Source organism: Puma concolor, chromosome D2, assembly GCF_028749965.1.
Source record: "Puma concolor isolate L17-30 chromosome D2, mPumCon1.1.hap2, whole genome shotgun sequence".
Lineage (NCBI taxonomy): Eukaryota > Metazoa > Chordata > Mammalia > Carnivora > Felidae > Puma > Puma concolor.
The window spans coordinates 12,241,925-12,260,587 of NC_141677.1; the positions used below are offsets into that span (position 1 = coordinate 12,241,925).

General features: G+C 41.9%; 1 protein-coding gene across 1 annotated transcript in view; it reads left to right on the forward strand.

Moving 5' to 3' along the window:
• The window catches only part of HEATR1 (HEAT repeat containing 1), a 50,895-nt gene extending 33,854 nt beyond the window's left edge, over positions 1–17,041 (forward strand). The window contains exons 30-45 of the mRNA XM_025915005.2: positions 805–1,035; positions 1,788–1,914; positions 3,658–3,818; positions 7,960–8,006; positions 8,123–8,246; positions 8,851–8,991; positions 9,486–9,772; positions 10,735–10,885; positions 11,723–11,881; positions 12,036–12,170; positions 12,314–12,418; positions 12,508–12,676; positions 13,188–13,342; positions 14,274–14,432; positions 15,839–15,947; positions 16,754–17,041. Of these exons, the coding sequence (XP_025770790.1) occupies positions 805–1,035; positions 1,788–1,914; positions 3,658–3,818; positions 7,960–8,006; positions 8,123–8,246; positions 8,851–8,991; positions 9,486–9,772; positions 10,735–10,885; positions 11,723–11,881; positions 12,036–12,170; positions 12,314–12,418; positions 12,508–12,676; positions 13,188–13,342; positions 14,274–14,432; positions 15,839–15,947; positions 16,754–16,842 (2,349 nt within the window). The 3' untranslated portion in view covers positions 16,843–17,041. The remainder of the gene's footprint in view (positions 1–804; positions 1,036–1,787; positions 1,915–3,657; positions 3,819–7,959; positions 8,007–8,122; positions 8,247–8,850; positions 8,992–9,485; positions 9,773–10,734; positions 10,886–11,722; positions 11,882–12,035; positions 12,171–12,313; positions 12,419–12,507; positions 12,677–13,187; positions 13,343–14,273; positions 14,433–15,838; positions 15,948–16,753) is intronic.
• Positions 17,042–18,663: the final 1,622 nt, after the last annotated feature.

Sequence of the window (18,663 nt, forward strand, 5' to 3'; positions counted from 1 at the left end):
AAAAAAAATAGCTGTATGCACAGTAGCATGTATGCCGGTAGAATAGATGAGTGGTGAAGGGTTCAGAATAGAGGATGGCACATGTTGGCCCCGAAGACCACAGTTTCAGAAGAAATAGAATTTGAACTGGCATAAATGAAGGGCAGGATTTGCTCGGTAAAAAGGCGAGGTCTGGGAGCATGCACCGTGTGTGTGAAGAAAGTGACGTCAGTCAGTTCGTGGAGTGCAGTGTTGAGACAGGGAGAAGTGGGGGGCTTTGGTTCATTCGTTCATTCGTGCAAGAGGTTGTTATTCATTCTTTAATTCAACAACCGCATTTGAAGGATCAGTACCAGAGTTAAATGGTTTGAACTTTACTCTGAAAGCAGCAGGGAGTTGTTGGCCTTTCTGTACTCTGCTTATGTAGACTGTACCTGTTCTTCTTGGGGCAGAGCCCAAGTCCTGCTTGATTTGTGCAGCCTCCTGGTTGGCCTGAGAGCAGACCTGTTGTAAGTGCCCCATACTTGGCATCTGCCATTCATTGCCTGCTAGTGTTCTCTTTCCACGTGTGAGTCTTGTTTCATACAGATGATGTCTTCGGGGCTGGGCTCACATCCTACGCCTTGTATTCTCCTGGGAGCCAACAGTGCCTGGGACACCGTCTGTACTCTTTGAATATTTATTGATAGGTCTTTGATTATTCAGATTCTTTTGATAACTTTTTTTGGAGCATCTGAAGGCCGTGGACATTCCGTGTCCACTTAAAAGCTTCTTTTGTGGAGGGTTGTTTGCTCCTACTCACTGTCCCTGCTTGCTGTTCTGCAGTCTGATGGTGGAGACTCGGTGGAAGTCACAAGAAACGTGGAAGAGGTCGTGGTGAAAATCGTGAACGTATTTGTGGATGCGCTGCCCCACGTCCCAGAGCACAGGCGCCTGCCCATCCTCGTTCAGCTTGTCGACACACTGGGTGCAGAAAGATTCCTCTGGGTCCTCCTCGTCCTGCTTTTTGAACAGTATGTCACGAAAACAGTGCTGCTGGCTGCCTGTGGAGAAAAGGTCAGAGTATAGAGTGGGGTGATTAGAAGGAAAATGTTCGTGTTTATGAAGCATGGGGCTGCTGGTGCTCATGTCGATTTAACAGTCCTTGCTCGCAACCGTTTGTAAAGAGGTTTTTGACGTTCTTTACAGCTGCTTTCCGAGCCTGTGGCACTCTGAATATCCTCCATAGCAACTGATATCTGATGTAGGTGATTCGACCTAAGAACTGGTCTAGTACGATGCTGGGTGGTTCTGTTTTCAGCCTAACAGCACAGCTGAAAAGTGATTAAACTGTGTCTCTTGAAAGTGGTTTTTAAGGCGTTTCTTGGGGGAAAGGGAGGAATGTCTACGTCATCAAAATGGTTACAACATGGTGGTGGTTTTGAAGAGCCCTGTTTGGATGGATGAGGGCAGAACTTACAGGCCGAGGACTGCTTTTAAATGACTTTCTAGACACAGGATCTGGGAATAGAGGTAGACATATTCTGAGTAAAAGGGTATGTTCAGTTCTGCTAAAAATCATAATGCAGATTATCCTGGAATAGTGCCAACATTCTCATAAATTGGCATTTTTAGGTAAGAAGCTCAGTAATTCATTCATCTGGTGATACATGTGACTATAAGGAACAGTATATAATGCCTTTGCATGCCAAGAAATATTTTTCAAATACTTCCATTATTTGTACTTAGTTACATAAATTTGATAGGGATAGTTACATAAATTCGATATCGAATAGGGATAAATTCAATAATTTCTTTTCTCTATACAGGATGCTATTTTAGAGGCAGACACTGAATTTTGGATTTCAGTCTGTTGTGAATTTAGTGTCCAACATCAGATACAAAGCTTGATGAATATTCTTCAGTACTTAATGAAGCTGCCCGAGGAAAAAGAAGGTCAGTCATAATCAGGTGTTCATTGTTGAATCTGAAAGCTGCAGAGGTGCAGAAGACCAGACGGGTCATCCTCAGAGCACATGGTACATCTTAGAAGGGATTTTATAAGTAACTTAATAATTTTTATGTGATGGTGTGCTTTCTCAAATCCTTACAGAAAATGGTAAGTAGGATTTCTCCTTGCCTCTCCTCACACATTGGCATTGACTTTTTTGTTTAAATTTATTTATTTAAATTCAAGTTAGTTAACATACAGTGTAGTATTGGTTTCAGGAGTAGAACCCAGTGATTCATCACATATGTAACACCCAGTGCTTATCCCAACAAGTGCCCTCCTTAGTGCCCATCACCGATTTAACACATCCCCCCTACCCACCTCCCCTCCAGCAACCCTCAGTTTGTTCTCTCTTTAAGAGTCTTTCATGGTTGGTCTCCCTCTCTTCTTTTTATCTCATTTTCCCTTCTCATCCCTTTTGTTCAGCTGTTTTGTTTCTTAAATTCCACATGTGAGTGAAATCATATGACATATGTCTTTTCTCTGCTTGACTTCCTTCTCTTAGCCTGATACACTCTAGTTCCATCCATGTTGTTGTAAATGGCAAGGTTTCATTCTTTTTGATCACCCAGTAGCATTCCATTATGTGTATATCTACATCTTCCTTATCCGTTTGTCAGTTGGACATTTGGGCTCTTCCATACTTTGGCTACTGTTGATAGTGCTGCTATGAACATTGGGGTACATGTGCCCCTTCGAATCAGCACATTGGCTTTTATACCTCTGTCCTTTTGTGTGGATGTGTTGGCTCTGGAGTGTTACAGGTATATCCAGGATGAATTGTAGTAAAATGACAGCAGGTTAGCAGCAACGTATTAGCTGTGTCTTAACTTCTCATTAGAATATTGGTGAAGACGTTGACAGGAAAAAAAAACAAAAAAACAGGTGCCACAACTTTGGTAACTAAATATTAAATTTTTACCATATATGTGAGTCTTGAAAAAAATTCCACTAATTGCAGCACCAGTTAGACTGGTTTAAGAAAGGGTTTGATGTGTTCTTAGTTCTCTGCCCTTTGAAACAGAGCAGCAAGGAGCATTGGAGACTGTTTTCTGTGTGGCCAGCTGTTTGGCCAGGCTTGTGGTCCCACAGTCTGCTTAGGTTTGGCCGGGACAGACCAGGAGCCTGGAGAGCCGTGTGTGGTGACTGCTTACGGGAGAAACCTTCAGTTTGAGTCACTCTCTAGGACAGTGAGTGGTTTTTAAGTGGCCCACTGTGGACTCCCCAATCACTGCACCCTCAAACCCTTTTATATTAGATAAATTCGGATATAGGATTCTACAGAGTTTTAGAACATACATCTTTAAACTTTGAGAATTAAATGTTGAAGGCTAGAGATGACCCTCCTTCAGACTGTTGTGAGCCAACATGTAAATACTTCTGAGGCTTCAGAATTGGGAATGGAGGCAACATTTAAAGGTTCCTTTTTAAATGTCTTTGTCTTTCATTTGCTTGTCTCAGTTGTCCTGTTTTTTGTTTGTTTTTGTCTTACTCTCTTCTCTGGGCTCTTGGATACTTTGTTGGTAAATACGCGTCTTTCACTAATTCAGGAGAGGAAAAGCGGGGTGTGACAGATTCACAAATTCCTCGCAAAATCGTATCCCTTTTACTCTGCTCATTATGTCTGTGTCTGTAAAGATTCTGCTTGAAGATGAGTGACGTCACTTGTCCTTGTTGCTCTTTTTCAGAAGCTGTTTCCAAAGCAGCATCAACTAAAAGTGAATCACAAGAAGAGGTGCTACAGATTTTTAATATAGACACTCACACGAGCAAGCAGCTGCGGCATTTTAAATTTTTGTCCGTGTCCTTCATGTCTCAGCTCCTGGCTTCTAACAATTTTATCAGAAAGGTGATGTGTTCTTTTTTTTTTTTTTTTTTTTTTTCAACGTTTTTATTTTATTTTTGGGACAGAGAGAGACAGAGCATGAACGGGGGAGGGGCAGAGAGAGAGGGAGACACAGAATCGGAAACAGGCTCCAGGCTCTGAGCCATCAGCCCAGAGCCCGACGCGGGGCTCGAACTCCCGGACCGCGAGATCGTGACCTGGCTGAAGTCGGACGCCAACCGACTGCGCCACCCAGGCGCCCCTGATGTGTTCTTTTAAATGTGTTTATGACAAGATGATTTTGCTTTTTCTAAAGGAACTATCTTTTAAGCTAGTAAAAATAGATTGGCAAATATGAAAACATGAGGCATGCCTTTAAAGATAATAGAAAAAAATCAGGGGTGCCTGGGTGATTCAGTTGGTTAAGCGTCCAACTTCGGCTCAGGTCGTGATCTCACAGTTCTAGCCCCACATCGGGCTCTGTGCTGACAGCTCAGAGCCTGGAGCCTGCTTCGGATTCTGTGTGTGTGTCTCTCTCTGCCCCTCCCCTGCTCATGCTCTCTCTCTGCCTCAAAAATAAATAGAACATTAAAAAAAAAAAAAAAAAGATAATAGGAAAAAAACAGAGCGTACCTGAACCATTTGGCATGATCTGGTGAGGCTGTACATGTATCAACCCTGCGACTCAATAATTCCATCTCAAGTGGTACACAGGCATATTGCACGTTTTACTGGGCTTCGCAGATAGTGTGCGTTTTACAAATCATAGGCCTGTAGTAACTCTGCATCAGGCAAGTCTCCCAGCACCATTTTTTCAATAGCAGTTAGTCATTGCATGTCTCTCTGTCACCAGATTTTTTCATTATATCTGTTACGGTGATCTGTGGTAACTGATTATGACTTGCTGAAAGCTCGGATGGTGGTTAACATTTTTAGCAATAAGATATTTTTTAAGGTACATAACATGGGTTTTTTTTTGTTTTGTTTTTTTTTTGATATAATGCTATTGCACATGTAATAGGCTATAGTTAGTGTAAATACAACTTTTTTTTAAAGTTTATTTTGAGAGAGAGAGAGCGCGAGTCGGGGAGGGGCAGAGAGAGAGGGAGAGAGAGAATCCCAAGCAGGCTCCATAACGTCAGCTCAGAGCCCAACGCGGCACTCGAATCCATGAACTGTGAGATCATGACCTGAGTTGAAGTCTTACACTTAACTGACGAAGCTACCCAGGTGCCACTAAATGTAACTTTTGTATGCACTGGGAAACTGAAAAACTTACTTGACTTGCTTTATTGTGATACTCTCTTTATTGTGGTGGTCTTGAACTGAACCTGCAGTGTCTTCAAGGTATGCCTATATACCCAGCAGAATGTATGAGCATAGGCACTAAAAGACGTCTACAAGAACGTTCATGAAAGCAGTATTTGTGGTAGCCCAGAACTAGCAACAAGCCAAGTGTGTATCAACAGTGGAGTGGATAAAGGGTCTGTCATCAAAAATGGACATGAGGGAATCTCATAAAGGTAATGTTGAAAGAAGACAGGCAGACACAAAAGAATATATCCTATGATTCTAGTTGTATAAACTTTAAAAACAGGCAGAACAAATCTAGGGTTGTAGAAGTAAGGACAGTGTTTACCTTTGGGAAGGAGGGAATAAGCAATAGTGAGGGTCCAATAGAGGAAGGATTCTGGAATGCTTATAAGAGCCTTTAATAGGCTCTTTTCTTTACCTGAATATAATGAGCTCTATATGTGTGATTTGTATGCCTTCCTGTTTGTGCGTTAAACTTTAAACAGAGAAGAAGGAAATACAGAAAATGAAGACCTAAAGAAACAGAGAAGGATCAGGAACATCAGAATGGTTGAACATTAATAAGAAAGTCTGAGTTGTGGTCTCCTGCGTGAGCAGGTCAACGGGAAACCATGTGATCATCGAAGTATCTGTAGAAAAATAATGTAATAAATTCAGTACTTATGATTTAAGGAAAAATCCTCTTAGCAACCAAGATAGATGGGAACTTCCTAATGAAGTTCTGGCCTAATGAAGATACCAGAAACTGCTTTACATCACCTTTCATAATGAGACAGACTTTATAAAGTCTGGAACAAGGATATCCTGTCATTGTTTCTGTTCAGCAAAAGAACGATGTGTAAGAATCCGAAAACAATCAGCAAACTCCTAGAACAAATGATTCGTTCAGGTAGCTTGCTTGATAGGGATAAGTGTAGACCCTGCTCTGTCTCAAGTGAGCTTGCCAAGGACAGTGGTGGTGCCAGGTCAGTCAGGGGGGTCGGTGTGACCGTGTCCGGTCTGTCTAGACACATACCCTGTGCACATGGAAGAAATGCTTTCATGTGGAAGGGGCATTACAGAGTAGTTAGGAAAAGAGAACTGTCCAGTTACTAGAATGGGCTTGATTTGTTTTCCATGTGGGGAAAGACTGGCCTCATACCACATACAAAAGACAATCTTAGGTAGGTTAAAAAATTACTTCAGTGTGATTTTAGATAGATTAAAAAATTACTCTTTCAGTGTGAAAAGGAACACTTAGAAGGAAATGAGAACATTGTTACCAGAGGAACACAGAGGAATTTCTTTAAAAGTGCATTTCAACAAAAAGCCACCATAAACAAAATGAAAAGAAAGCCACAGACATAAATTAAAAAGTATCAGTTCCGGGGCGCCTGGGTGGTGCAGTCAGTTGAGCGTCCGACTTCAGCCAGGTCACGATCTCGCGGTCCGGGAGTTCGAGCCCCGCGTCAGGCTCTGGGCTGATGGCTCAGAGCCTGGAGCCTGTTTCCAATTCTGTGTCTCCCTCTCTCTCTGCCCCTCCCCCGTTCATGCTCTGTCTCTCTCTGTCCCAAAAATAAATAAACGTTGAAAAAAAAAAAAAAAAAAGTATCAGTTCCTATGAGAACATCTGGCAAAGAACATGAATTCACAACAAACGGCTAATATTAACATACAACAAGGTAACCTCTCTAGTAAGGAAGGGAATTGCAGATTAAATACGATGCCACTATGATGTCCTATCAAACTGGCAAAAGTTTAAAAGCGCTTAATAGCAGGAAGTGGCAAGGCTGTGGGGACACAGTTATTTGTGTACCCCACTGTGGGTTAGGTCTCCGGATGGCCGCTTCAGAAAGCGAGCAGTCAGCGGTCTCCAGTCAGGTTGGAGATGCGCATCTCTTGTGATCTAGCCGTTCCCTTTCTGGGGTATATGCTCTACAGAAAAGTGCCTGCTTGTTCAAGGAGACATATAAAAATGTTCTTTTCTAATGTCTTTACTGACAGAAAAATGGACGTAAACTAAACATCCATAGTAAACAGATGGATGAGCAGATATGCCATGGTGTGTACCGTGATGTATGCAAGGAGTGTTAAATGAACACTAGAACGACATACATCTCTGTAGATAGATCTCAGAGCTCTGATACTTCCAGAAAAGCATGTTGCTGACTGTGGTGTAAACTCCGACATTTAACGGCAGGTTCAAGTTTGTGGGGCTGGGGGCACTTAACCAAGGGAAGGGATGAGAGAGGTAGGGATTACGCTGGTATCTGTAACGTTCATAATGTCATGCAGTTACTAGGAGCTAATGGAAGCATTTCATAAAATTAGTGGGTAAACGAGTATAGATGGCTGTATTTTTCTGAATCTTTCTAGTACTTACAGAAATCACAGGTATCCATAGAGTATAATCACTCTGAGTAGAATAACGAAAGGGAATAGAGTTACTACAGTTTGATGGGGAAGGTCTCAACCTGATTAAATTGTACGGTCAGAAAACGGTCCCTGGGAGGTTTTTTTTTTTTTTTTAATTTTTTTTTTTCAACGTTTATTTATTTATTTGGGACAGAGAGAGAGACAGAGCATGAATGGGGGAGGGGCAGAGAGAGAGAGGGAGACACAGAATCGGAAACAGGCTCCAGGCTCCGAGCCATCAGCCCAGAGCCCGACGCGGGGCTCGAACTCACAGAGCGCGAGATCGTGACCTGGCTGAAGTCGGACGCTTAACCGACTGCGCCACCCAGGCGCCCCGGTCCCTGGGAGGTTTGAATTGAATAGTCTTACAGATGAGTTTCACTGTATATACTTCAAATGATTTTTTTTTTATATCTAGCTTGCATACTGCTCTGATGATGTTTTCTTTAAAAATTAGGTGGTTGAAAGTGGTGGTCCTCAGGTTTTAAAAGGCCTTGAACAGAGGTATGTTACTTTTTAAATTTTTTAAAAAATTTTTATTTGGAAATAATTTCCAACTTTTTAACAAAATGCTGGAAGAGTAGTGGACAGAACTCTCATATAAGTCTCCTTTGTTTTAGGTTGCTAGAAACAGTTCTTGGCTATATTAATGCTGTAGCACAGTCCATGGAGAAAAATGCAGACAAGCTAACTGTGAAGTTTTGGCGGGCACTGCTTAGTAAAGCTTACGACATGTTAGATAAGGTAGGCTTCCATTTCTCCCCATCCACTGTGTTTTGCTGTTTTTATGTCATCGTGAAACTATTTGATAGAAAGTTTTACTTTAGGAATAAACTTAGTGATAGTTTTTCTTACCATAATGCAGCTCACATTTTTCTCGGAAAAGAGTCTCTTGATGGCTGGAGATAAATTCATCTGAAAATGATTATTTACCTACAAATTATGAGAGCATGTGCTTCACTAAAAATGATACTTTAAGATTGAGTCATCTAATACTGTATAATATTCTACTTTATGCAGTGGAATAGAAGAAAAATATCTTTTTAGGTAGCGTATGTGGGATATTAGAAATATCACTGGCCTTGACATTAGGATCCCTGTTCAAAATCTAGCTATAAGACTTTGAGCAGTTCACTTAGTGTTAGCATCGGCGTTTCTTGTTTGTTTGCTTCTTTTGTTTCCCTTTAAATGTGGTTAGTAATGTCTACCTGAAAGGTTAGTGTAAGAAGTTAAAAGGGCATAAACTGCCTGGAACCTAGAAGGTATGCAGCAAATAGAAATCAGTCTTAATCTGAATGGATCTTCCCTTTTTAAAATTTTTTTTGTTCAATGTAAAACTACTGTCTAGGTCAATGCCTTGCTGCCCACGGAAACCTTCATAGCTGTGATCAGAGGGCTGCTGGGTAACCCGCTGCCATCTGTCCGCCGGAAAGCACTGGATCTTTTGAACAACAAACTACAGCAGCATACATCCTGGAAAAAGACCATTGTAAGTGAAGACCGTCCGTCGTACCCACTCACCACTCTGCTTTATCAAAGAGCTGCATTTTAACTCCCTTGAGTTTGTCGCTTCCCTGAGTGCTACGATTTAAATAAGTATAGTAGTATTTGAATATGATGCCAGTAGACGTGTTTCTAAAATGTGATGTTAATTCTAATAGGAATTGGGATAAGAGTTCTTAGAATGGAATCACAGCCTAATAGAGTTGTTGCTAATTTGGACCCTACGTTGTCTTAGCTTTAGCATGATCTAATCCTCTTTTACTCCAGACCAGTGGATGCATTACGTAAATACGTCCCAAATGGGTCACAAGCACATACGCTGGCTCCGTGGTGAAGAAGGCAGATAGAGAAACAGTTGCTTGTGTATAATCGTGTGGCACAGGGCCTCAGGCAGTCGCAAGCAGTAAAAAATGGAAAAGACGGACTAGTATGTTTTTTCTGCAGCTCTAATTATTTAAAATTTTTGGCTGACCTCTTCAGGTTTATCGTTTCCTAAAACTGGTTCCAGTCCTTTTGGCCATTGTGCAGCATAAAAAAAAGACGGAAGAACAAGCAATAAACAGACAGACAGCTTTATATACTCTAAAGCTTTTATGTAAGAATTTTGGTGCAGAAAATCCAGAGCCTTTTGTCCCTGTGCTGAGCACTGCTGTGAAACTGATTGCACCAGAAACAAAAGAAGAGAAGAATGTCTTGGGAAGTGCCCTGCTGTGCGTGGCAGAGGTGACCTCCACCCTGGAGGCGCTGGCCATCCCTCAGCTTCCCAGGTATGCTGATTAGGACCTGGAACAAGAGCCATCATGTGGGGTTTCTGGTACAAATTGAAAAATAATACCTTAGCAATTTTTTTTTTTTTTTTTTTTTTTTTTTTTTTGCCTCTCAGTAGAGGTTACATAAGATTAGATTTGTTAAAGATTTAATTTTTTCTTCAAACTAAAAACCACTAATTAAAAACTTTCTAATTTCCTTTATGATGTTTGTTGCCTTCCACTTTTCACTCCCCCTTGGCCAGCTGTAACTAGGAAGCAAGGGGTGAAGCCCCACGATGGGTGTTCCATCTGTTTGGGCAAAAGCTGCCTCGTGCAGCCGAGGTTCAGAGTTGAATGCTCCTGACTTTCCCCCTTGGCTTTGGTATTTTCTAGCTGTGCAACCCTGGGCAGGTTACTTGGTCTGTTAGAGCTTTGCCATCTCTAAAACCGAGACCAGACCAACTTAATGGGATTCCGGTGGGGGGTGCACGTAAGGCTTTTTGCACAGCGCCTAACACGTAGGAAGCATTAAATTGAAAGTCCCTGTTATTTTTTAATTTTTTTTTTTTTTCAACGTTTATTTATTTGTGGGACAGAGAGAAACAGAGCATGAACGGGGGAGGGGCAGAGAGAGAGGGAGACACAGAATCGGAAACAGGCTCCAGGCTCTGAGCCATCAGCCCAGAGCCCGACGCGGGGCTCGAACTCACGGACCGCGAGATCGTGACCTGGCTGAAGTCGGACGCTTAACCGACTGCGCCACCCAGGCGCCCCTAAAGTCCCTGTTATTTTTTAAAATGACTGAGTAACTATTGCTACTGGGAGGTTTCTTGCTCTGAGTCTCATAAAATGTGTAGACACGTTTTGTCAGCTGTGACATAGCATGATGTAGCGGGCACAGTTATTAGGAGTTTTGCATAGTGACTTCTCCATTCTCTGTTCTTAAAGTTACTCTCAAACTCTTGCTTTTTTATATTTAGCCTGATGCCATCATTGCTGACAACAATGAAAAACACCAGTGAGCTGGTTTCCGGTGAAGTCTATCTGCTTAGTGCTTTGGCGGCCCTGCAGAAGGTTGTGGAGACCCTCCCACATTTCATCAGCCCTTACCTAGAAGGTGTCCTGTCCCAGGTGAGCCACTACCTCAACATGCTATGCCCGTTTTCTCTCCCATCATCCCTCCTGCTTGGTCATGACGTTGAAATGGTCATCGCTTTCTTCTTATAAGGCTCATCTCTTTTTTGATTTTGCAGAATGTGTTTTATTGCCTTTCTCTCCCCTCCATGAGATCGTTCGTGTTGGGCTGGAGCTGCCTTTTATTACTTGTAGAAACTTGTGTGTCCTATTTGCTTCTAATGTAAAGGGTTTTTTAATCCTAAGGTGTCTTTCAAAATCAGAATCCCTCTATTGCTGTTCAGTGGTTACTTGGCACATCGGCAGTGGGCAAGGGGCATTTCTAACTGACAGTGCCTCAGAACGATCCTCACTCTGTTCTGTTGTACTGGTCATTTGCCATTATGAGGTTAGGAGCTTCAACTGCCATGATGAAAATAATTTAGCTGATTCACACACTCTTGTAGCCAGGGCTTGAAGGTAGACTTTTTATAGAAAGGGACCCCTACATCTGAGGAGGTTTGTAGATAGATTTTTTAGCAAGAACAAACACACTTGGCTCTTCTCATGGTCTCTGGATTCCTGTCCTCTTTAAAAACAAAAAACCCATCAGTCTGAGTGCTCTGTGTTCTTCTGCCTTCCACCATTTACCTGCATCCCTGACTCCACTTGGGGAAGAGGCATCTGTTCATTTGTATCTACAGATGTTCAAGACTGCTTTGAAAGGAATTCTGTGAAGCGATAGTGCTCCGAGCTTTCCCCAGCCGCTAGCCTCTGGGTTGACTTCTGTAAGTGTGCAGACATTGTCAGTGAGTTCTCATATTGGCTTTGGTCATGGTTTCTGTATTCCTATAGGTGGTTCATTTGGAGAAAATCACTGGTGGAATGGGTTCTGCCTCACAAGCTAATATCCGCATCATGTCCCTTAAAAAGACACTGGCTACCACACTGTCACCCCGAGTCTTACTGCCAGCGATCAACAAAACGTACAAACAAATTGAGAAGAACTGGAAGGTTAGATCATACTGGGTTTTAGACTTTGGAGAGGGGAGATGTGGTACTGAAATTTCTAAGTTTTCACTTAAGAGGATGGTTATTTAATTGGTAAACGCACTAATGAACTCGGAATATTTAAAATTGGCATGTCTCTTTACTGTGTTACTGGTAGAAGCACATGCGTCCATTTATGAGCATCTTGCAAGAGCACATTGGGGTCATGAAGAAGGAAGAGCTCACCTCCCATCAGGCTCCACTAACCGTGTTTTTTCTGGAAGCCTTGGACTTCCGAGCACAGCACTCTGAAGTAAGCTTATTTCCACTTCCCCAGATCCTAAAGTTATCTATTTGTTTAAGAGCCAGAGAAAAATCTAGCTGTGTAATCTGTTTTACTTGCCAAAGTTATTTAGAGCTGCATGTTAGTAATCTGGCTAATCTTCTGTTTTTTAGGATGATCTGGAGGAAATTGGAAAGACCGAAAATTGTATCATTGACTGTCTAGTAGCCATGGTGGTGAAACTTTCTGAAGTCACGTTCAGGCCCTTGTTCTTTAAAGTAAGCTTGCTCCTTCCACGTCTCCTTTGTACCCGTACGTAAGTGTTACGAGATATGTAGAATAAACTAATATTACTTTATCTTTTTAGCTGTTTGATTGGGCTAAAACAGAGGATGCCCCGAAGGACAGACTTTTGACATTTTACAACTTGGCAGATAACATTGCTGAAAAACTTAAAGGGCTCTTTACTCTGTTCGCTGGCCACTTGGTGAAGCCTTTTGCTGACACCTTGAACCAGGTGAACATCTCCAAAACAGGTTGGTAGCGGACTCCAGTCGATACCTTTGCTCTGTGTACCTTACACAAGGCACAGTAGGTACAGTAAGCATAAGGAGGGTGAAGGTTTTACTTCATAATCAGTCAGCAGGCACTGAAGTCTTTGCTTGAGCAGAATGAAAACATGTTAATAACAATTGACTCACTTAGAAGTAAAAGTAAGGTAAATGGTGTGTGCTACTCTAAGTTATTGGAAGTAACTTTAAAATGTTAAGATTTAAGATTGGTGTTTTCTTTACTGCTCATAAGCAACCCACTTGACAAGTGGTAATTTAACTTGCCAAACTAAGTGATCTAAACTGAGAATCTTGACTCCTACAGGAGCCACTTACCCGAGAGCTGCCCATTTTATGTCATGTCTTCATCCTGATTTTCTGTATTGTTTTAGAAATATTCTTCTGACTGTAGTGTTAATAGTGATTTGAATTTAAACATTGGAGGTTAAATTGTGAAAATCAACTGTTTTTTCACTTTTACTCTTCCCATCTACAGATGAAGCGTTTTTTGACTCTGACAATGACCCTGAAAAGTGCTGCTTGCTATTGCAGTTTATTTTGAACTGTTTATATAAAATCTTCCTTTTTGATACTCAGCATTTTCTCAGTAAAGAGAGAGCAGAAGCCTTGATGATGCCCCTGGTGGACCAGGTAACCACAAGGAACCCATCTTTTTGACAAAGATGAGGAAATTGCCATCACTGTTAAATTTTTTTGTTAATTTTATTTAAATCCAAGTTCGTTAACATGTAGCGTAATAAGGTTTCAGTAGAATCTAGCGATTCATCACTTATATACAACACCCAGTGCTCATCCCAACAAGTGCCCTCCTCAGTGCCCATCACCCATGTAGCCCATCCCTAACCCTCTTTCCCTCCAGCAACCTTCAGTTTGTTCTCTGTATTTAAAAGTCTCTTATGCTTTGCATCCCTGTTTTTATCTTGTTCTTCCTTCTCTTCCCCTGTGTTCATCTGTTGTGTTTCTTAAATTACACATGGAGGTGAAATCATATGATACTTACCTTTCTCTGACTTCTTCCGCTTAGCATGATACTCTCTAGTTCCATCCACGTTATTGCAAATGGCAAGATTTCATTCTTTTTGATTCACTGTTAAATTTTTACTAGATTTATATCTACTAAAATTAGAGCTTGCTGGGCTTTCTTCTCCAGGCTTTTTTTTTAATGAAATTTTTATTTCAAAATTTTTTTATTTTTAATGTACAGAACTTATCTTCATAGTGGCATACACCAGGTTTTACTTTTGAAGGTTTCAAATGGAAGGCAGGATATAAGGACTCATGGTTAGATTTTTAATTTTCTAAAATTGGATTTATTGAGAATGTTTTAGGACTGGGCCGCCATCTGGAAGAACGCCTCTCAGCTGTTCTCCTGGAGGGAGGGGTGACGCTAAGGGCCAGGACAGTCTGCCTCGGCTCCAAAAGGTGGTAAATTTGCTCTAGAGAGTGTTAGAATTACACACCTGGCCATCGAGCCTGCTGATATGAAAAAACAAGTTTATTTATACATTGGGAATTTTTCAGACAGAAAACTTGTTGCTCAGAGTCCCTGTCTCCCTCATAGCTAGAAAACAGGCTGGGAGGAGAAGAACGGTTCCAGGAGCGAGTGACAAAGCACCTCATCCCGTGCATAGCGCAGTTTTCCGTGGCTGTGGCAGACGACTCTCTTTGGAAACCACTGAACTACCAGATTCTGCTGAAGACGAGAGACTCCTCACCCAAGGTGGGCGCTGTGGTCGACAGGCACCGAAGCTGCGTGCATTCCCCATATAAACCAAACAGTCCCAAAGCGGTCGTGGCTGTAGGCCCATGGTAAACTAGCTGCTTGTCTTCTAGGACCGGAGGTTGCTCTTTGGGGCAGAAGTTTGAGCCTGAGAAACGTTTGGCTTTTACTTAAAGGCTGTTTATAAATAATAGAAGTCCTCTCCCCCACCCCCACGGTGTGTTAGACGCAAGTAGTGACATATTTAAATGTCTTTGTGCTCCCAGAGACTGTCTTTCAGTCTGTTCACAGAACATTCCTTTGAGCTAGAGCAATGGATTATCTCCGTCATGTGTATCAGGCTTAGGATTTTGTGAAATAATGGAAAATAAGGAGTGGTGGACACTCAACTCACGTGGGCGAGGATGAACGAAGTTACAGTCCCCTGCCTGCGTCTCAATTTCCAGTCACCAGTTCTCAGTCTAATTAGCATACGAGAACCTCAGTGAATAAAGCAGACCGAAGCAGAATTTTGTCAAAAGATTTATTACTTGAAATATATAACATTTATTACAGGAGAGAACAATGAGGCTATTTTCATGAACCCCCAGATTTTACATTGTAGGTTCTTACAAGCTTATAGCATTAAATTTGTCTTAATGTTTTGTTTTGAATGTACAATATCAGAAAAAGTCTGGCTTGAACATAGGTAGTTCATAGGCTTTTTAAAGAAATCATTTTGCTTTATCCAAATATTTTTTTTTTAATTGTCCAAAACCGGAAAGAGGATTAGTACAGCTTTTGTTTCAAAGTGAACCACTAACAGAGCCAGACCACTGCTTGCATTCCATAGACCAGAAATATGAGAGAATATATGAATTAGGTACATGAAATAGGAATAGAGAAACACCCAGACTTTTTTTAAGTTCCCAGATCCGGAAGTCACAATACATTATTTTTAATTCCGTGCTGAATGCCCGGCCCCTCCCACCACTGTAGTCAGGAGGGAGGGGTCCTGCCTGAGGGGGCCAGGCTGGCCTCATCGCCCACAGCCCAGCAAACCCATGAGCTTCAGTGAACATAAACTTGATTACATACTTGAGTCTGTGTGTGCCTTTTTGATTGTTGTTTTTAAAGGAAAATGTTAGAAAAAGGTATTCACATTAAGCCGTGCAGTACTGTAGGACACTTTAAAAAACACTGGTTTGTATAAGGTTGCCCGTATTATAAACAGACCCCAAGTTGTTAAATAAATTGGTGTTCTGAGATGGAAGTGGAGTGGACAGAGGGGGAACCAATTCGTTTAAAAAGTCAGAGCCTGTCTCAAGTTAGACAGTTGTGAGGTATAAATGTAGCAGTGCTAGTCTTGGGCGGGGGAGGGGGGGGAGGGGTTAAATCCTCTTTCTTTACCTTTTTATCTCTTTCAGGTTCGATTTGCTGCTCTGATTACAGTATTAGCACTGGCTGAAAAACTAAAGGAGAATTACCTTGTCTTGCTACCAGAGTCCATTCCTTTCTTAGCTGAATTGATGGAAGGTAATTCCTAAACTACTAAGAAATAATGGCAGTAAAATTCTGTGAAAATGTGCCCAGTGATCATGGAAATTTGGATAGAACCCCATCCTCTGCCCCCTCCACGTCTCACATTGCAGACAGGAGGCGGGGTGCCTGTTTTGAGTAGGGTTGAGAGACCATATTAGGTGGCCACCCCACGATCATCTGAAACTTGTCTACAAGGAAATCTCCACCACCTTTACTTTTGCGTTTATTGATGTTTCTCATTGTATTCATACATTTATATGATTATTTTAGTCCCCATAGATTTACTGTGTCAGAAGTGCCAGTAAGATCACAGTAGATTAGCTACCTGTTAATACCAGCCAACATTTCCTCCATGCTCTGCCTGGAGGATCTCATTCAGTCCTCACGATGTGTGTGCCATTATCCCTGTTTTATAAAGGAAGAAACTAGAGGCTTTCAAAGGATTTTGATAAACTAACAAAGTGAGTGTGACGGGTGTTCAGGCCAGGTTTGCAGAGTTCTGGGCGTGGCGAACACCCTGCCACCAGGCCGCACGAATCAGCAGGGGTGAGGAGGCAAGCAGACAAGTGCTCGTCTACAAGTACATGCCCCGGTGTCTCTTGCGGCCTAGAGCATGGGCGTCACTAGAAGTTGGGATTCCCACTGTGTACTGCTCTTTCGGGGGCTGCAAGGAGGGTGCCGTGCTTTCTGCTTCGTGGGCAGGTTTCATTTCTGTCCTTTGACTGATCGGTGGCCAGACGATGCAAGAGCTGAAGAATTAGACTAACGGTAACTGAGGCAGTTTTTATTCTTATGTTTAGATGAATGTGAAGAAGTGGAGCGTCAGTGCCAGAGGACCGTCCAGCAGCTGGAGGCCGTACTGGGGGAGCCACTCCAGAGCTACTTCTAAGACTCCAGGTTTCGGGGCTTTCTTACTCTGTTCAGAGGTCGGATTTATTCATGTTTTTATTTGTGGGTGTTTGGTACCATATTACTTTTGGTGCCCTCACCCCTGCGCGGACTTCTGTATGAAACCAGCTGGCGTGCTGCCCTCCCGCCCCTTGTATGGAACTGCAGTAAGAGTAAACGATGCCTATTTTTATACAGACTGCTGTTTGTCTAAGCATTTGTCACAGTCTTTTCTGATTGAGGTTATTGATATCGCAGACCTGGTTAATTTTAGCACTCAAAGGTAAAAGCACCTCATCTTTAGACAGTTAAAGCCTTAACTTTTCCCGTAAAGGGATATCTTACGTACGTGGTATCCATGTTGGATTTCATTCAAGGTAGCTCTTCGAGAAAGTGACAGTTACTCAGCACCAATGCTTTGGACTATAAAGCTATTTGGAATACTTTTCACATTTTGGGTAGATGATACTTCAGCCATAATTTTTGTGCGTGGCCACAGTGGGAATTAGTTCTGGAATGCATTTTCTACTTAGGACTATGATGGTCTTCTGTACCCTTCAGTCTTTTTTGGTGGGGGCAGAGGCAATAGGCTCTCAGAACCCAGATAGAAAAGGCCCAGAAACACTAGGTGGCATGGCTCCTCCAGAATTAGAAATGGTCAGACTTCCCCTGATGGTAATTCAAGAATTACTTGTATGAGAAAGTATCAAATTTTTTTTTCAAACTTTATAATATATATATATATATATATATATATATATATTTTTTTTTTTTTTTTTTTAATGTTTACTTTTGAGAGAGACAGACACAGAGTGTGAGTGGAAGAGGGTCAGAGAGAGAGGGAGACACAGAATCTGAAGCAGGCTCCAGGCTCCAAGCTGTCAGCACAGAGCCCAGTGCAGGATCAAAGTCACGAATGAGATCATGACCTGAGCCAAAGTCGGACACTTAACCGACTGAGCCACCCAGGCACGTTGGAACTTTGAAGTTTTCTAATCCCTGATGTCATGGTGAAAGTGAGGCTCAAATAAAATAAACTACCTTCAATAAAGACAGATTTGTCTAATTCGTGCCTTAAAAATAAGTTTAAAATATCTAAGAACTATCCCATGGTTTTAGTTTGAAAGCCTTTGTTCTAATTTAGTACAGAAATTTCATGCCAAATTGTGACAAAGAAGCAAAAGGCTGAATTGTAGCTGTAGAGATATAGCTTGCTAGGAATGCGTACTCCCTTTTAAAAAATGTTTTGATAAGATTAATCAGTAAAATGCTAATAGCTTCTTTTCATTTATTTATTTATTTATTTATTTATTTATGGGACAGAGAGAGACAGAGCATGAACGGGGGAGGGGCAGAGAGAGAGGGAGACACAGAATCAGAAACAGGCTCCAGGCTCTGAGCCATCAGCCCAGAGCCCGACGCGGGGCTCGAACTCACGGACCGCGAGATCGTGACCTGGCTGAAGTCGGACGCTTAACCGACTGCGCCACCCAGGCGCCCCTAATAGCTTCTTTTCAAATCACATCTTATTGTTTTGTATTCTGTCAAAGAATCAATCTTACGTCTTAGTAATAGCTCCACGTAAAACAAAAAGTGAAGTATGTTTAAGAATTAGAGGAAACCATGTATGTGGGGCTTTTTTCCTGAGTGGCCTATAGTCTCCATCTGAGTCACGCCCTCTGATGTTTTACATGAAGGAAAAAAAATAACCAAAACCCTGGGGGATTCTTTCTTCAATTCTCCCAATGAAAGCTGGGACCCCACTCCACCTGCCGTGAGCTTGGCAAGATGTAACATGATAAATTAACATGAATAGAAAAGA